This window comes from Bos grunniens, chromosome 16 (genome assembly GCF_055505025.1).
Source record: "Bos grunniens cultivar Pamir isolate PY7600 chromosome 16, Bosgru_T2T1.0, whole genome shotgun sequence".
Taxonomy (NCBI): Eukaryota; Metazoa; Chordata; class Mammalia; order Artiodactyla; family Bovidae; genus Bos; species Bos grunniens.
In genome coordinates, this window is record NC_141180.1 from 54,965,909 (window position 1) to 54,984,165 (window position 18,257).

The 18,257-nt window shown below is 40.1% G+C and overlaps 1 protein-coding gene across 8 annotated transcripts in view; it reads right to left on the reverse strand.

Moving 5' to 3' along the window:
• MIA3 (MIA SH3 domain ER export factor 3) overlaps nucleotides 1-18,257 on the reverse strand; it is a 58,565-nt gene that overhangs the window by 19,221 nt on the left and 21,087 nt on the right. For 4 of the 8 annotated variants that reach the window (XM_086345240.1, XM_086345238.1, XM_086345239.1 and 1 more), the window contains exons 1-2: nucleotides 3,129-3,388; nucleotides 1,803-1,934 (exon numbers count right to left, since the gene is read on the reverse strand). In XM_086345240.1, coding sequence (XP_086201366.1) covers nucleotides 1,803-1,934; nucleotides 3,129-3,239 — 243 coding nt within the window. In that variant the 5' untranslated portion in view covers nucleotides 3,240-3,388. Of the gene's footprint in view, nucleotides 1-1,802; nucleotides 1,935-3,128; nucleotides 3,389-18,257 lie in introns of those variants that run through there. The other 4 variants (XM_086345235.1, XM_086345233.1, XM_086345234.1 and 1 more) reach the window with 1 other exon arrangement.

An 18,257-nucleotide genomic window follows, 5' to 3' on the forward strand; every position in this document is an offset into this window, starting at 1 on the left:
CCTACTCCCTTTGTCAAACGTCATAAATGGTGATGAGATGCTCAGATCAGTCCACAAATCATCCACGATATCTCAGTATTATTATAGTATCTAACACCATTTTAATGATGCTCTCTACAAGAAACTCGGAGAAGGCAATGGCACCCCACTCCAGTACTCTTGCCTGGAAAATCCCATGGACGGAGGAGCCTGGTGGGCTGCTGTCTATGGGGTCGCACAGAGTCGGACATGACTGAGCGACTTCATTTTCACTTTTCACTTTAATGCATTGGAGAAGGAAATGGCAACCCACTCCAGTGTTCTTGCCTGGAGAATCCCAGGGACGGGGGAGCCTGGTGGGCTGCCTTCTACAGGGTGGCACAGAGTCAGACACGACTGAAGTGACTTAGCAGCAGCAGCTACAAAAAACTACATTCAGTTTCAACACAGAAATTAATGACAATTTCTCTAATGTCACAGCCTTGTTAATGAGAAAGTAAGCTTCCTTTATCCTCCTCTCACCCAAATCAATAGGTAGGAGAAAGCAGGAAGAAGCAAGAAACAGGCAACGAGAGTACGGAACGAGATCCCAAATGTTGAGACTGTGGGGCAGCAGTTAGCACATAAAGCCTACACAACCTTGCGTCAGAGGTTTTGAGATGGGAAAATCAAGACTAGAAAATAGAAAATGTTTTTGCTGTCTGTTCTCGCTCTTTTTTCCTTGTAGCTGAAGAAAAGCCCCATGAGATTTAAGGGGTCTTCACAACAATCCAGGCAAAAGACCTTTGTTTTAAAATCATTTTACAATCACTTGTGCAAGGAGAGAAAGCTTATTAACAGTGATATGTCTGAGAGAATTAGGAAACCAGAAGACTCAATTTTAGAAAGATAGGCATGCATCAAATGCTTCTGGCCACTTTAACTGCTAAGCTTCAACTGAAACCTTTTCATCTGCAAAGGTCATTTATACAGAATGATTTTTCCCCCAATTACATTAGATGACCATGAAACAGAATCGTTAAGTATGTATCTGTACGAGAATACATACACCTATAAGCATGAAAGACAAATTACACACAGAAAAGGACTCTAAGGAATAAAAATTTTAATGGTGTCTTTGGACACTACGTAATCTGTATTTCCAAATAAAAAGATGTTTTCTGAACACAACAGCATATGATCAAATTAGAAAATATGTGAAACATACATGTAAGGAAAAAGACTGAAAAATTATTTTTGATATATATTTTTACCATTTGCAGCATTTCTTCTGTGCATATATACCTTTTTACATAATAAACAGTTTATCTACACTATAAAGTCTTGGTTGTGGCTTTCTTCCACTTAACATTGAATTGTGAGCATTTTCTGTGCCCCAGTGTCTTTGAAATACATAAATTTTAAGAGCTGCCTAATATCTCATTATATGGATGTACGATAATTTAATAACCTGCCCCCACAACAGATCATTTAGGTTCTGTCAAGTTTCCACTCTAATTAATATGGTTCCATTTTTAACACCCCGTATATACTTTATGACTGGTTATTTCTTTAGGATAGATTACTTGACATGGTATTATACTATACAAAAGGACATGAACATTTTTAAGGCTTCTGATTTATAAACTAAAGTTTCCCCACTGAGATTATACACATGTCATCTTGTTCACCTAAGTCTTTACCAACAAAGATTACACTGAATTATTTTATAATGTTAGCTTGGATTATAAGCATTCATTTGAGTTCAAGTCAGTAATTAAAAGCAAAAGGGCCAGTGATATTCCTGTTTTAATGAGTCTAAAGGTATAAATTAATTTACTCACAGCAAGGACAGTTCTCCAGAAGAAAACAGCAAATGAAACAATTCCTAAGGAGGCAGTGATAAGTACAGGCTTCCATGGCAGTCCATAAAAATCAGGCCCAGGCTGGACATCATCAGGCAATGCAGCAAGGAGCTGGAAGAGAAACATTAGAAATAGTGGGAAACCTGAAAGGAATTTACAATAAAGCATCACAAAGAATCATCCACAGAAATCTAATTCTATCTCCATTAGACCGAGATCCCCTGAACGTTCTTCAGTATTTCCACTGCTTAAATAAAAAGAAGATATTGGCAGCCTCCTCTTTTCTGTTTGCTTGAAGTCTTTTTAAACATTATAAATCTCAATCTCTTTATGTGGCGCATATATTTCCATTTCGCAACAGTCTCCAAAACACCATTTTGCCCAACACACGGCTAGAATCCCTCTGGATCACCCTTTTTCTCTTAGTTGATTTGTATGATTTGAGAAGCCACATTAAAAAAAAACAAACACGAAACATTACTATAGAAGTTTTTTACGGGTGCTAATAAAACAAGAGTGATAATGAACACCACAAACAATTAGCTTTTCCTCTGAGATCTTAAGTCTTAACTGTTTTCTACTTACATAAAGACAAACACTGAGAAACCTCAAACAGTTCCTGATAACTGGTCTAGATAGACCGCTCTGAATTTTAACTGGTTCCTAGAAACTCTGTTTCATTACAAACAGGGCATTACACTCCTCTCCGCTTCTATTTTCTGTTGTACTGACCCCATCCCCCAACGGTGTCATGGGTCAAGTGAAAAGGACCCGCAGGGACGTGATGCTCGCTTATTTTGACCACGACTGTACAATGGCAACCCACTCCAGTACTTTTGCCTGGAAAATCCCATGGACGGAGGAAGCCTGGTGGGCTGCCGTCCATGGGGTCGCGAAGAGTCGGACACGACTGAGTGACTTCACTTTCACTTTTCACTTTCATGCATTGGAGAAGTAAATGGCAACCCACTCCAGTGTTGTTGCCTGGAGAATCCCAGGGACGGGGAAGCCTGGTGGGCTGCCGTCTATGCGGTCGCACAGAGTCGGACACGACTGAAGTGACTTAGCAGCAGCAGCAGTACAGTCGAAAGCAACACACTCCCTGCCACATCGTAAGTACTCAATTTTAAAAAATGAAAACGCCACAAAACCTTCTTAAATACATTCCCACTATCTCCTTAAACAGCACCGGAACGTCCTGCCCGCCCCCGGCTGACACACTATTTCTCCTCCGCCCGGTCAGGGCACCCACTCCGCTCAGAACTGGTCCACCCGCCTGCCAGAGCTGGGGGAGAGGGCCGTCACCTCCAGGAGCCTGGCTATGAGTGCTGCGTAGAGCCCCGACAGGGGTCCCAGAAGCTCCGGGTCCCCCGAGGAAGAGGTAACAGAAGGCACAGTGGCAGGTACTGAGTCCATCGTGACGGGACAGCGGAGCGCGGCCGACGCTTCCCGGTGGGACAGCACCAAAACCCCTATCACCGCTTCCTCCTTCGGAAAAGACCCGGCTCAGGGGGCGGAAACTCGGACTGAACTTCGCCTTCCTCGGCCGCTGGCACTTTTGCCCCGCGCCTCCTAGAAAACACGTCATAATACACGGCCCCTGGCGGAAGTACCCATGCCTACGGGGGCCGGGCCTGCAGGGGGCGGGGCCACGGCGGAAGAAACCACCGGTCGAGCCGGGCGGGATGAAAAGCAAAGACACCGAGTAACAGGAGGGGGAGACGGAACGGCTCAGCAACTGCGAGAGAAAGCGCGATTCCCTCGGCCCGGGAGTTTCGAGGACAATCAGCTGAGGCTGGGGGAAAGGAGAAAGGTGGCCCATTCACGCCTGCCCAGAACTGGACCCTTTTATCTCCAGGTGCTGAGACGCCAGCCGCTCCCGGTCCCTCTGACGGACCACCCTCCGCCTCGGCCGCGACGTAGGGCCAGGTTCCTTCCCGGCCCTCTGCGGTCTCCGGCTCACTTTTTCCCTTTCAGGCTTCCTAATGTTCGTAATGCGCCCACGTTCTCGCTGATGCCCCTCTAAGAAATATAATTCTAGGGAATCTTGTCATTACACTTATGCCAGCGGGGTCAGTTCTGAGTCCCACTTTTTTACCGTTTTAGGATTTGTGGAAAAGGACAAGCAACAGTCTGGAAATCGCGTTCTAAGGGTGGAAGATAATAAAAATATTTAACCCTGAGGGGTGGAGGGGCTGACGTTTTTAGATGTTTAAAGATATGTATGTTTATGGGTTGAATATAAAGTCAATTCAGAAGAACAATTAAGCAGGGAAAGCTAGAAATAGAAGCGGGGGTAGTGGGCAAAGGCATGCTCCATAATTTAAAAAGTATGGTACTGGCCCAAGAATACATACAGACAGACCATGGAACAGGACAGATTTTTTAGAAATAGACCGAACTACATTGGCAATTTATAGTACAGTAAGATTCAGCTGTGAGAAAAACAGACTTTTTAACAAGTGGCATTGACATACCTAGATAACCAAGTAGAAAATAATAAAAATGGGATTTTTTTTTTTTCTCACTGTCCACAAGGATAAATTCCAACTAGGTCAGAAACCTGAATGTAAAAATGAGAACAAGTAAGTACAAGAAAAAATACGGATGAATTTCTTGATTAGTCAGTTGAGTTCAGTCACTCAGTCCTATCCGACTCACTGCAACCCCATGGACTGCAGCTCTCCAGCCCTCCCTAACATCACCAACTCCCTGAGCTTACTCAAACTCATATCTATTGAGTCGGTGATGCCATCCAACCTCTGTCCTCCCCTTCTCCCGCCTTCAGTCTTTTCCTGTATCAGGGTCTTTTCAAATGAGTCAGTTCTTCGCATAGATGGTCAAAGTATTGGGGCTTCAGCTTAAACATCAGTCTTTCCAATAAATATTCAGGACTGATTTCCTTTAGGATGGACAGGTTTGACCTCACAGTCCAAGGGACTCTCAAGAGTCTTCTCCAACACCACAGTTCATAAGCATCAATTCTTTGGCGCTCAGCTTTCTTTATAGTCCAACTCTCACATCTATCCATGACTACTGGAAAAACCATAGCTTTGACTAGACAGACCTTTGTTGGCAAAGTAATGTTTCTGCTTTTTAATATGCTATCTAGGCTGTCTTAACTTTTCTTCCAAGAAGCAATTTAGTGTAGTTCAGTTGCTCAGTCATGTCCAACTCTTTGTGACCCCATGAACCGCAGCATGCCAGGCCTCCCTATCCATCACCAACTCCTGGAGTTTACCCAAACTCATGTGCATTGAGTTGGTGATGCCATTTAACCATCTCAGCCTCTCTCGTCCCCTTCTCCTCCTGCCTTCAATCAGAGTCTTTTCAAATGAGTCAGCTCTTTGCATCAGGTGGACAAAATACTGGGAGTTTCAGCTTCAACATCAGTCCTTCCAATGAACACCCAGGACTGATCTCCTTTAGGATGGACTGGTTGGATCTCCTTGCAGTCCATCTGTGGAGCTCCACCACAGTCCAGAACTGTGGTGTTGAAGAAGACTCTTGAGAGTCCCTTGGACTGTGAGATCAAACCTGTCCATCCTAAAGGAACTCTATTCTTCGGCGCTCAGCTTTCTTTATAGTCCAACTCTCACATCCATACATGACTACTGGAAAAACCACAGCCTTGACTAGTCGGACCTTTGGCGACAAAGTAATGTCTCTACTTTTTAATATGCTGTCTAGGTTGGTCATAACTTTTCTTCCAAGGAGTAAGCGTCTTTTAATTTCATGGCTGCAATCACCATCTGCAGTGATTTTGGAGCCCAAAAATATAAAGTCAGCCACTATTTCCACTGTTTCCCCATCTATTTCCCATGAAGTGATGGGACCGGATGCCATGATCTTAGTTTTCTGAATGTTGAGCTTTAAGCCAAATTTTTACTCTCCACTTTCACTTTCATCAAAAGGCTCTTTAGTTCTTCTTCACTTTCTGCCCTAAGGGTGGTGTCATCTGCATATCTGAGGTTATTGATATTTCTCCCGGCAATCTTGATTTCAGCTTGTGCTTCTTCTGGCCCAGCGTTTCTCATGATGTACTCTGCATATACGTTAAATGAGCAGGGTGACAATATACAGCCTTGACATACTCCTTTTCCTATTTGGAACCAGTCTGTTGTTCCATGTCCAGTTCTAACTGTTGCTTCCTGACCTGCATACAGGTTTTTCAAGAGTCAGGTAAGGTGGTGTGGTATTCCCATTTCTTTCAGAATTTTCCACAGTTTATTGTGATCCACACAGTCAAAGGCTTTGGCATAGTCAACAAAGCAGAAATAGATGTTTTGCTGGAACTCTCTTGCTTTTTCCATGATCCATCAGAAGTTGGCAATTTGATCTCTGGTTCCTCTGCCTTTTCTAAAACCAGCTTGAACATTTGGAAGTTCATGGTTCATGTATTGCTGAAGCCTGGCTTGGAGAATTTTGAGCATTACTTTACTAGCGTGTGAGATGAGTGCAATTGTGTGGTAGTTTGAGCATTCTTTGGCATTGCCTTTCTTTGGGATTGGAATGAAAACTGACCTTTTCCAGTCCTGTGGCCACTACTGAGTTTTCCAAATTTGTTGACATATTGAGTGCAGCACTTTCACAGCATCATCTTTTAGGATTTGAAATAGCTCAACTGGAATTCCATCACCTCCACTAGCTTTGTTCGTCATGATACTTCCTAAGGGCCACTTGACTTCACATTCCAGGATGTCTGGCTCTAGGTCAGTGATCACACCATCGTGATTATCTGGGTTGTGAAGATCTTTTTTGTACAGTTCTTCTGTGTATTCTTGCCATCTCTTCTTAATATCTTCTGCTTCTGTTAGGTCCATACCATTTCTGTCCTTTATTGAGCCCATCTTTGGATGAAATGTTCCCTTGGGATCTCTAATCTTCTTGAAGAGATTTCTAGTCTTTCCTATTCTATTGTTTTCCTCTATTTCTTTGCATTGATTGCTGAGGAAGGCTTATCTCTCCTTGCTATTCTTTGGAATTATGCATTCAACTGGGTATATCTTTCCTTTTCTCCTTTGCTTTTCACTTCTTTTCTTTTCACAGCTATTTGTAAGGCCTCCTCAGACAGCCATTTTGCTTTTTTGGATTTCTTTTTCTTGGGGATGGTCTTGATCCCTGTCTCCTGTACAGTGTCACAAACCTCCATCCATAGTTCATCAGGCACTCTATCAGATCTAGTCCCTTAAATCTACTTCTCACTTCCACTGTATAATCATAAGGGATTTGACTTAGGTCATACCAGCAGATGTTGGCAATTTGATCTCTGGTTCCTCTGCCTTTTCTAAATCCAGCTTGAACATCTGGAAGTTCATGGTTCACATACTGTTGAAGCCTGACTGGGGAACTTTGAGCACTACTTTACCAGCGTGTGAGATGAGTAAAATTGTGCTGTAGTTTGAACATTCTTTGGCATTGCCTTTCTTTGGGACTGGAATGAAAACTGACCTTTTCCAGCCACCTTTTCCTGTGGCCACAGCTGAGTTTTCCAAGTTTTCTGGCATATTGAGTGTAGCACTTTCACAGCATCATCTATTAGGATTTGAAATAGCTCAACTGGAATTCCATCACCTCCATTAGCTTTGTTCATAGTCACGCTTCCTAAGGCTTCGCATTCCAGGATGTCTGGCTCTAGGTGAGTGATCACACCATCATGATTATCTGGGTGGTGAAGATCTTTTTTGTACAGTTCTTCTGTGTATTCTTGCCACCTCTTCTTAATATCTTCTGTTTCTGTTAGGTCCATACCATTTCTGTCCTTTATTGAGCCCATCTTTTCATGAAATATTCCCTTGGTATCTCTCATTTTCTTGAAGAGATCTCCAGTCTTTCCCATTCTATTGTTTTCTTCTATTTCTTTGCATCGATCACTGAGGAAGGCTTTCTTATCTCTCCTTGCTATTCTTTGGAACTCGGCATTCAAATGGATGTATCTTTCCTTTTCTCCTTTGCCTTTCGCTTCTCTTCTTTTCACAGCTATTTGTAAAGCCTTCTCATACAACCATTTTGCCTTTTTGCATTTCTTTTTCTTGGGGATGAGTCTTGATCCCTGTCTCCTGTACAATGTCACGAACCTCCGTCCATAGTTCTTCAGGCACTCTGTCTATCAGATCTAATCTCTTGAATCTATTTCTCACTTCCACTGTATAATCGTAAGGGATTTGATTAAGGTCATACGTGAATGGTCTAGTGGTTTTCCCTACTTTCTTCAATTTAAGTCTGAATTTGACAACAAGGAGTTCATGATCTGAGCCACAGTCAGCTCCCAGTCTTGTTTTTGCTGACTGTATAGAGCTTCTCCATCTTTGGCTGGAAAGAATATAATCAATCTGATTTCGGTATTGACCATCCAGTGATGTCCGCATGTAGAGTCTTCTCTTGTGTTGTTGGAAGAGGGTGTTTGCTATGACCAGTGCATTCTCATGGCAATACTCTATTAGCCTTTGCCCTGCTTCATTCTGTACTCCAAGGCCAAATTTGCTAGTTACTCCATGTATTTCTTGACTTCCTACTTTTACATTCCAGTCCTGTATAATGAAAAGGACATCTTTTTTGGGTGTTAGTTCTAGAAGGTCTTGTAGGTCTTCATAGAACTGTTCAAATTCAGCTTCTTCAGCTTTACTGGTTGGGGCATAGGCTTGGACTACTGTGATACTGAATGGCTTGCCTTGGAAACAAACAGAGGTCATTCTGTCATTTTTGAGATTGCATCCAAGTACTGCATTTCAGACTCTTTTGTTGACTATGATGGCTACTCCATTTCTTCTAAGGGATTCTTGCCCACAGTAGTAGGTATAATGGTCATCTGAGTGAAATTTCAGTCCATTTTAGTTTGTTGATTCCTAAAATGTCGATGTTCACTCTTGCCATCTCCTGTTTGACCTCTTCCTTCCCTTGATTCATGGACCTAACATTCCAGGTTCCTACGCAATATTGCTCTTTACAGCATCGGACATTACTTCCATCACCAGTCACATCCACAACTGGCTGTTGTTGCTTTGGCTCTGTCTCTTCATTCTTTCTGGAGTTATTTCTCCACTGATCTCCAGTAGCATATTGGGCACCTACTGACCTGGGGAGTTCATCTTTCAGTGTCCTATCTTTTTGTCTTTTCATAATGTTCATACTTGGGGTTCCCAAGGCAAGAATACTGAAGTGGTTTGCCATTCCCTTCTCCAGTAGACCACATTTTGTCAGAACTCTCCACCATGACCCATCCGTCTTGGGTGGCCCTACACAGCATGGCTCATAGTCATTGAGTTAGACAAGGCTGTGGTACATGTGATTGAATTGGTTAGTTTTCTTGATTACTAGGAGTGAGGAAAACATTCCTAATTATGTCTCAAGATCTAAAAGAAAAGATTTGTGAACTTGATTACTTAGAAATTAAAAAAAAAAAAAGAGCATCCAGCCCTTGGACTAAAATAAGCAAAGTTTGATAGTGAAAACCGGAGGAAAAAATTATTTGAAATTTATTACAAAGGGTTAGTATTCCTAAAGAATAAAGAACTTTACAAATAGAGAAGCTGGCCAGCAAGCCTGCAGAAAAAAATGAAGATAGTCCTCAGGAAAGAAGTAGGAAGAGAAGAGCTCACAGACATAGGGAAACATGCTCTGTCTCACTCATAATAAAAGAAGTACAAATTAAACCTATATTGAGATACCATTTCTCACTTCTATTGGCAAAATCCAAACATTTAACAACATACTCTTTTAGTGAGAGAATGCAGAGGAAATGGGTATTCTCATACATTACTGATCATTATACAAAATGATACAAACCCCTATGAACAAGAATCTAGCAACATCTCCCCAAAACTACCTGTGTAATAACCTCTGACACAACAATCCCACTTCTAAAGATCTGTCTCAAAGATATTAGAACCAGAATAACAAATGCTAGAAAGATATATGTACAAAGCCTTATTATAATAACAAAAGATTGGAAATAACCAAACTGTCCAATGACAGAACAACTGTTGAATACATTAAAATATACGGCTGACCACTGAACAACACAGAGGTTAGGGGTACTAACCCTTGGTGCAGTCAAAAATCCCCATATATTTCACAGTTAGTGGGCTCTCCTTAGGCAAGAGTCCTCCTGCCTCCGAGGATTCAACCAACTGTGGACTGTGTAGCACTGTAGTATGCATTTAGTGGAAAAAAAAGCAAACATGTATAAGTAGGGATCCAGGCAATTCAAACTTGGATTGTTCAAGGGTCAACTGTAGTATGAAACTGGAAAAAAGAAATGAAATAATTCTATATACCGCTAGGGTTTGATTTCATATATATATATGTGCGTGTGTGTGTGTGTGTGTGTGTGTGTGTGTGTATAAATATAAAAGAGAAGAATATATATATATATATAAAAGAGAAGAATTTTAGGTAAAACTGACATGTAATAAACTATGCTTATTTAAAGCGCACAATCTGATAAGTTCTGACAGACGAATACATCTATGAAAACATCACATTCAAGATAATGAACATACCCTTCACCTCCAAAAGTCTCATCATCCCCTTGGTAATCCCACCTCCTGCCACTTGTCACTCCTCCCTGCCCCCAAGCAGAATTTCAGTCTTAATTGATTAGTCTGCATTTCCTAATGTTTTATATATATGGAATAATTCACTATGTATTCTATTTTCTCTGGCTTCTCTCACTCAGTATAACTTGAGATTCATTTGTGTTGCTGCATAGATCAATAAGTCATTACTATTTTACTGCTGAGTAGCATTTCATTGTATGGATAAACCACAATTAATTTACTTACTAACCAGCTGATGGACATTTTTTCCCCTCCACTTTTTGACTTTTGCAAACTGAGCTGCTACAAACCTTGATATACAAGGCCTTCTATGGATGTATAATTTGTGCTTGGTAGAAGAATGGCTAGATCATTTGACAGGTGTATGCCTACCTTTCTAAGAAACTGACCAACTATTTTCCAAGGTGGTGGTACCATTTTATATCCCCATGTGCAGTCCCTCCACATCTTCCCCAAAACTTGGGGAAGTGTTTTTAATTTCAGTCATTATTTAGTCATGATGGTTTAAATTTGCATTTCCCTCATAATTAATGATGTTAAGCTTTTTATTTTTTTAAAGTGCTTATTTGCTATCCACATCTTTTTTGGTGAACTGTTATTTTACTGGCCTATGTTTTTTCTTAGTGAATTTTGAGAGTTCTTCATATAATTGGGATATAAGTCCTTTATTAGATACATGCTTTGTAATGACTCCCTTCTAGTCTGTGGCTTGATGTGGTTAATTTTAAGCCCAGCATCTTTTTTTTTTTTTCTATTTATCCCATCTGTTTTTTGTTCCCTTTTTCCTCTTATTCTACCTTCTTTTAGATCGTCTTTTTAATGATATTAATTATCATCTTTGTTGATTTATTAAGTGATTTATTAAGTGTATTCCTTGTTTTGTTGTTTTAGCGGCTGATTTAGAGTTTATACTATACTATATGTGCGTGTGCTTAGTTGATTGGTCGTATCTAACTCTTTGCGATCCCATGGGTTGTAGTCTACCAGGCTCCTCTGTTCATGGCTTTCTGCAGGCAAGATTACTGGAGTGGGTTGCCATCCCTTTCTCCACGGGATCTTCCCCACCCAGGGATCAAACCCAGATCTCCTGCATTGCAGGTGGATTCTTTACTGTCTGATCCACCAGGGAAGCCCATACTATACTATACACCTATACTATTATACTATACATCTTTAAATGATCAATGATCACAGTCTACGTTCAAGTGATACTGTACTACTTCATGTATGCAATAAGACTTCTACAAGTTATCACCTTTTCTCTCTCTCCTGATCAATAGTATAAATACTATTGTTGTCATATATATTATTCTTTACATATTTTGTAAACCCCATTATACACTGATAATATTTTTCTTTAAACAGAAAATTAACTTTTAAAGATATTTAAATAATAAGATAATGGTTTTATATATTTAGCCATATATACCTACCATTTCTGGCATTCATCACTACTCTGTGTAGGTTCATTATATCCGTCTCTTGTCATTTTTCTTATGCCTAAAGGTTTTCCCTTAACATTTCTTATGGTGCAGGTATCCTGGTGAATTTTTTCAGCTCTTGTATATTGAGGTAGGGGGGCGGGGAAAGAGTCTTCATTTTTGAAAAATATTTTGCTGCATATAATGTTGGAGATCAACAGTATTTCTCAAGTATATTAAAAGATATTATTCTACTATATTCTCTCATGTCTTGTTCCCAATAAGAAATCTGATGTCAATGTTATCTTGGTTTCTAAAATATCTCTTTTCTCTGGCTAATACTGCTCTTTATCACTTAACTTTGTGCAATCTGATTATTATATATGTCCATTTGATCCCTGGGTCAGGAAGATCCCCTGGAGGAGGAGATGGCAACCCACTCCAGTATTCTTTCCTGAGAAATTCTGTGGACAGAGGAGCCTACTAGACTATACTCCATGGGGTCACAAAGAGTTGGACATGATGAGCAACTGAGCACAAGCACATATCTTTGTGTAGTTTTTTTCATGCTTTTCATACTTGAGTTTCACTGAACTTTTTGGCTCTGTAGGTGCAGCTTTTATAAAGTTTAGAAATTTTTCATCCTTTATTTCCTCAAATAATTTTCTGAACACCTCTCTATCCTTTCCTCCAGGGATTCCAGTTAAACGTATTAGATTGCTTGAAAAGTGTCCCCACAGCTCACTGATAATCTGTTCAGTTTTCTTTTTTCCCCCTATCCTTTTAGATGTCTTCTATTGCTGTATCTTCAAGTTCACTAATCTTTTCATCAACGATGTCTAGTCTAGCATTAATCCCACACAGTATATTTTCACCAGAGGCGTTTCATCTCTAGAAGTCTGACTTGATCTTTTCCAAAAAATATTTTTCATGTCTCTACATTAACTTTTTAAATATCTGAAACATGGCAGTAATAACTGTTTAATACCATCATATAATTCTAACATCTCTGACAGTTCTTTGTTGGCTTTGGCTGATTTTTCTCATTATCACAGGTCATCTTTTCTTGCCTCTGCACGCCTGATAATCTTTGACAGGATGCCATACTTTGTGAATAAATGTGATGGTCAATTTTTTACATCAGTTTGACTGATCCTAGGGTACCCAGTGGCAGCCCACTCCAGTACTTTTGCCTGGAAAATCCCATGGACGGAGGAGCCTGGTGGGCTGCAGTCCATGGGGTCACTAAGAGTTGGACAAGACTGAGCGACTTCACTTTCACTTTTCACTTTCATGCACTGGAGAAGGAAATGGCAACCCACTCCAGTGTTCTTGCCTGGAGAATCCCAGGGACGGGGGAGCCTGGTGGGCTGCGTCTATGGGGTCACACAGAGTCGGACACGACTAAAGTGACTTAGCAGCAGCAGCAGAGTACCTAGATTAAATGTTATTTGGGGCTATGTCTTTGTGTGTTTCCAGATGAGATTAGCATTTGAATTGATACAATAAGTAAAGTAGATTGGCTTCCTCACTGTGAGTGGGGATCATTCAATCCATCAAGGCCCTGAAGACAACAAAATGCAGAAGGAAAAATTTGTCCCTTCCTTCTTGATTGCTCAAGCTGGAACATCAGTCTTCTGCTCCTGGTGCTCCTGGTTCTCAGGCCCTCAGACCAAGGGAAGAATCAGTTCCCCTGGTTCTCAGGTCTTTGGACTTGGACTGATTACAGCCCAACTTTACAGGGTCTCCAGCTTGCAGACTGCAGACTGTGGGACTTCTTAGCCTCCATTTGTAACTCAATTCCTTAAAATAAATCTCTTCTTGTATGTATATCCTACTGGTTCTGCTTCTCTAGAGAACCCTGACTAATACACCAGATATTCTTAAGCTTTGTTCTGGGAGGCAGGTAAATTGCTGGGGAACAGTTTGGTTCTATTGAGTCTTGCTTTTAAGATTTGTTAAGGAGGACATGAACAGCATTTAGGCTGAGGCAAGAACCTTCTGAGACTCTACCCAATTCCCTTAGAATTACGAGGTACTATTTCTGGCCCTGTGTCAGCAACTGTCTCTTCTACTCACTAAATCAAGGTCACTCTCTGCCCTTAAGTCGTCTGTCACCCTCATGTGTGATCAGTACTCTGGTGAATACTCGGGCCTTTGGGAAATCCCCAGGGCTCGCTCTCTGTGTAGCTCTCCTCTTGGGCTTCCACCTTGTGAATCCAGGCTGCTTTGCTTCTCCTGGACTTTCAGCTCCATTTCCTCAGTTCAGGGGTTCTCCTCTCTGTGCCACAGCCTGGGAAGTCTCTCAACGCAGTGAGATGTGACAATGGTAAACCTCATGGCGTCTGTTCTCCAGCTTTCAGAAGCTACTGTTCTTTGTTGCCTGATGACTTGAAAACTGTTGTGTCATGTATTTTGTCTCAGTTTTTTTCTTTTTAGCTGTTTTAGTTGGCAGAGTAAAGCTGGTATCTATAAATCTACCTTGGCTAGATGCAGAAAAGTGAAAGTCGCTGAGTCGTGTCTGACTCTTTGCGAACCCCATGGACTGTGTAGCTCACAGGGCTCCTCTGTCCGTGGGATTCTCCAGGCAAGAATACTGGAGTGGGTTGCCATTTCCTTCTTTAGGGGAATCTTCCTGATCCAGGGATTGAACATGCATCTCTTATGTCTCTTGCATTGGCAGGCAAGCTCTTTACCACTAGCACCACATAGAAAGCCCAGATGCAGAAATCACTTGCTTATTTTTTAATGGCAGGGCAGATAATGAAATTAATTTTAAAATTACCTATAGAGGAACATATCAACAGGTTGGATGGAAATAGGACAAAAGTTAGACTTCTCTGAACAGACTTTGTTCTACAAATTGACTTTGGCTCTTGTAAATTTGTTAGAAAATTAGAAAATTTAAAAATCTTTTTTAAAAAAAATCCCTAAAAATTGAAAGCAAAAATGAAACAATTAAGCTAACTATGTCAACTTAATAGCAGGACAACATAAAAGGATTATTTTCAAGGATACCCCAGTGGGATACAGGTTAAAGACAAAATGAGCTGCAAAATACCCTTGCAATATTTTCAGCAACACATTGTGGGTGGTAGTGTTGATATGGTATTTTTAATACTGTTATGTGAATATTGTAAAATAAGATAAATAATTATGTTGATGTCATTAAAAACTGGGATTTCCAACATCGGAGGAAAAAAATACAATATCAGATAGATGTGCTTAAGTAAAATTCCATTAGCATCTGGAACTCTGATTGGGAATATCTAAATGGCATCATAATGAACAGTCACACAAAAAACCTCCCTTATATCCTAGCTTTGTCCTCTGAAAAGGCCTAGAAATGATGGCCAACTCTAAAGCGGTAAGTGATCTTAGTATCCAGAATGTTGCCTCTGAATACCATTTCCCAGTGAAAGGAAAAAAAGACTCTTTAGAGAAATAGCTCCTTCAAGATTTGGGCAGGAAATGTACAAAATGAGCTTGGAACATCTTGTTACACTAGAAAGCAAGAAAGGTATCAATGACCATGAGATGACGGCAAAAGAGCCCAGGAGCAAAGCTAAAGAGGCTCCCAGTAACCAAAAATGGGAGAGATGGAGCATTGATAAGAATAACAACTATTGTGGGTTATAACAAACCAAATACTTTAAAATTCATGCATCATAATGATTCTTAGAAAAGAGAAGAAACACACATAAACCTTTGGGGCATCTTTGGATAATGCTGGTAAGACAACTCATTATTTTGAAAACTACTTAAACAGAAAGAATCAAATATTTATACTGCCTTAACTATACAAACCAATCTCAGTATAAAGAACAGTTGATTATTAAGTTTCTCTTTGTAGAAGTGTCCCAACCTTTAAATGATGTGGGAACGCTATAAGTAGACAGTTACCATTCTACAGCCTATAATACAGACATTCTAATCAATGTCACCAATTGCTAGTAACATGAAGAAAAAGAGGGACATCCAGACAACAGATGCCTCCTGATGGAAGTATACAAACATCTTTTATTAAGTATTCCTGCCAAACAAAAATGAAACTGAATCTGGACTCCCAATATGACTAAGCAATTACCAAGAAATATAAACAACAAGGGAAAATGTTCAATTGTACTAGAGGAATGCAGTTAGCAAAACCCACACTATGGTACTTCCTAGCAGCCAAACAAACCTGTCTCTTTAATGAATACACTGAACTAACAAATAAAATACAACAAACAAACAAAAAGAAGACATGTACAGACTGAGTTAACTAATCTGATACTTGCCCTGCCACTGAAAATAACTAGAAAACTGGACAAAATTTATAGGAAAAAAAAAAAGTTTTTCAGGTAGAGAACAAGAGGTAACACACAATTGTGACTCCTGAGGAAAGGCTAACACATTAGTTAAGCCCTGTGATCACCCAACTTTTTACCTGGAGGTACTTTCTAGACAGCAATATAGGGAAGGTAAGCAGAATATACCAATCTTGCCAAGGAGGCAGAGATCAGAGTTCAGGGAGGCTGAGGTGCCTGACACATGTACGGACAGTTACGGGGAAAGATGAGAACTACAGAGAAAAAAGAGTTTTAGGAATCTGCAAGGATGTCTCCTTCAGTCGTGGGCTAAATTCAAAGCAGCACCTGTATAAGCAAGATTCCGCGAGGATCAGCAAAGAACAACTACAGGCAAAAAGAACAACTTACAAGGAGGCTGGAAGCTGAACAATTTCCAGTTAATGCAGGGCTGGGAGACATCTGTATTCCAGCTAGTCAGCATGAATTGACCTTAATGAATGCTCAGGGCATTTAGTAGATTCCAGAAGAATAACATCATTACAGTAGGGAAACACTAGCCCTGGAGTAAATACTACTATACACACTATACCTCGCAACAAATCTTAAAAATAAGTCTAGAAAGGATCAAGCAGATCTTCAAATAGCTTAACAGTCTAGAAAAACAAACTTCAACACTTTTTTAAAGGAACCCACCAAAATACAGGCACCCATCATTCACATTCCCAGTGCCTAGTATTCAAAAAGAAAAACAATCAAACCAAAAAAAAAAACCAAAAACACAAAACCTCTAGACATGAAAAAAAGCAGAAAAATGTATCCCATTTAAGAGATAAGTCAACCTACAAAAATAGACCAAGAAATTGCAAGAGATGACAGAATGTTAGCTTTGCTGCTGCTGCTGCTAAGTCGCTTCAGTCGTGTCCGACTCTGTGCGACCCCATAGACGGCAGCCCACTAGGCTCCTCTGTCCCTGGGATTCTCCAGGCAAGAACACTGGAGTGGGTTGCCATTTCCTTCTCCAATGCGTGAAAGTGAAGTCTCTCAGTCGTGCCCGACTCTTAGCGACCCCATGGACTGCAGCCTACCAGGCTCCTCCGTCATTTGCCAGGCAAGAGTACTAGAGTGGGGTGTCATTGCCTTTAAGGGGCTTTAAAAGAATCATTTAAAAATATATTTAAGAAATTTTTTTTTAATGACCATACTGAGGAGAGAAATGGAAGATATAAAATAAAACTAAGTGGAACTTTTAGAGCTAAAAAATAAAATAACCAAAATCAAAATTTTACCTGATGGCTTAAGAGCAGATAAGATACCACAAAAGATCAATAACTTAAAGTAGCAACAGGAAATACTTAAATTACATAAAAAGTACTTAAAGTACATAAAAAGACTAAATAACAACAACAACAAAGAACAGAGCCTCAGTGACCTGTGGAACTACATAAAATGAGCTAACATAAATACAGTTAGAGTCCTAGAAAGAGAGGCAAGAGAAGGATGAACACAAAAATTTTTGAAAAAAATGTGAAAACACAGAACTGCATACAGAAAGGGTGAATTTTACTAGATATAAATTATGCTTTAATTAATCTGACTTTTTAAAAAGGTGTTTATTTATAGATGACATGGTCATCTACACAGAGAATCCTATGAAATCTACACCCCCCCCTTAGAAATAATAGATAATTTAGTAAGATAATAAGTAAGGTCAGTACAAAAAATTCAACTGTATTTCTACATATCAGCAAAAAATTGCAAACAAAATGTAAAAAAAAATACCATTTAGAACATCAAGAACCATGAAATACCTGGCATACATAAACAAAATATGCATGAAACTTGTACACGGCAAAGTACAAAGCCCTGTTGAGAGAATACAAAGATCTAAATGAATGCAGAGATGAACTTAGTTCATCTTCATTAGAAGCCTTAATATTTATTGATACCAGTTCTTCCCAAATTCATCTATGGATTCAGTATAAGAACAATCAAACGCTCAGCATGCTTTTTTGTAGCAAGTGGTAAGTTGATTCTAAACTTTATATGAAAATGCAAAGGAAATGCAGGGACCAAAACAATTTCACAAAGGAACTACCTGATTGCAAAACCTACTATAAAGCTACAGTAATCAAAACAGTGTGGTGGTGTCTGAGGATAGGATCA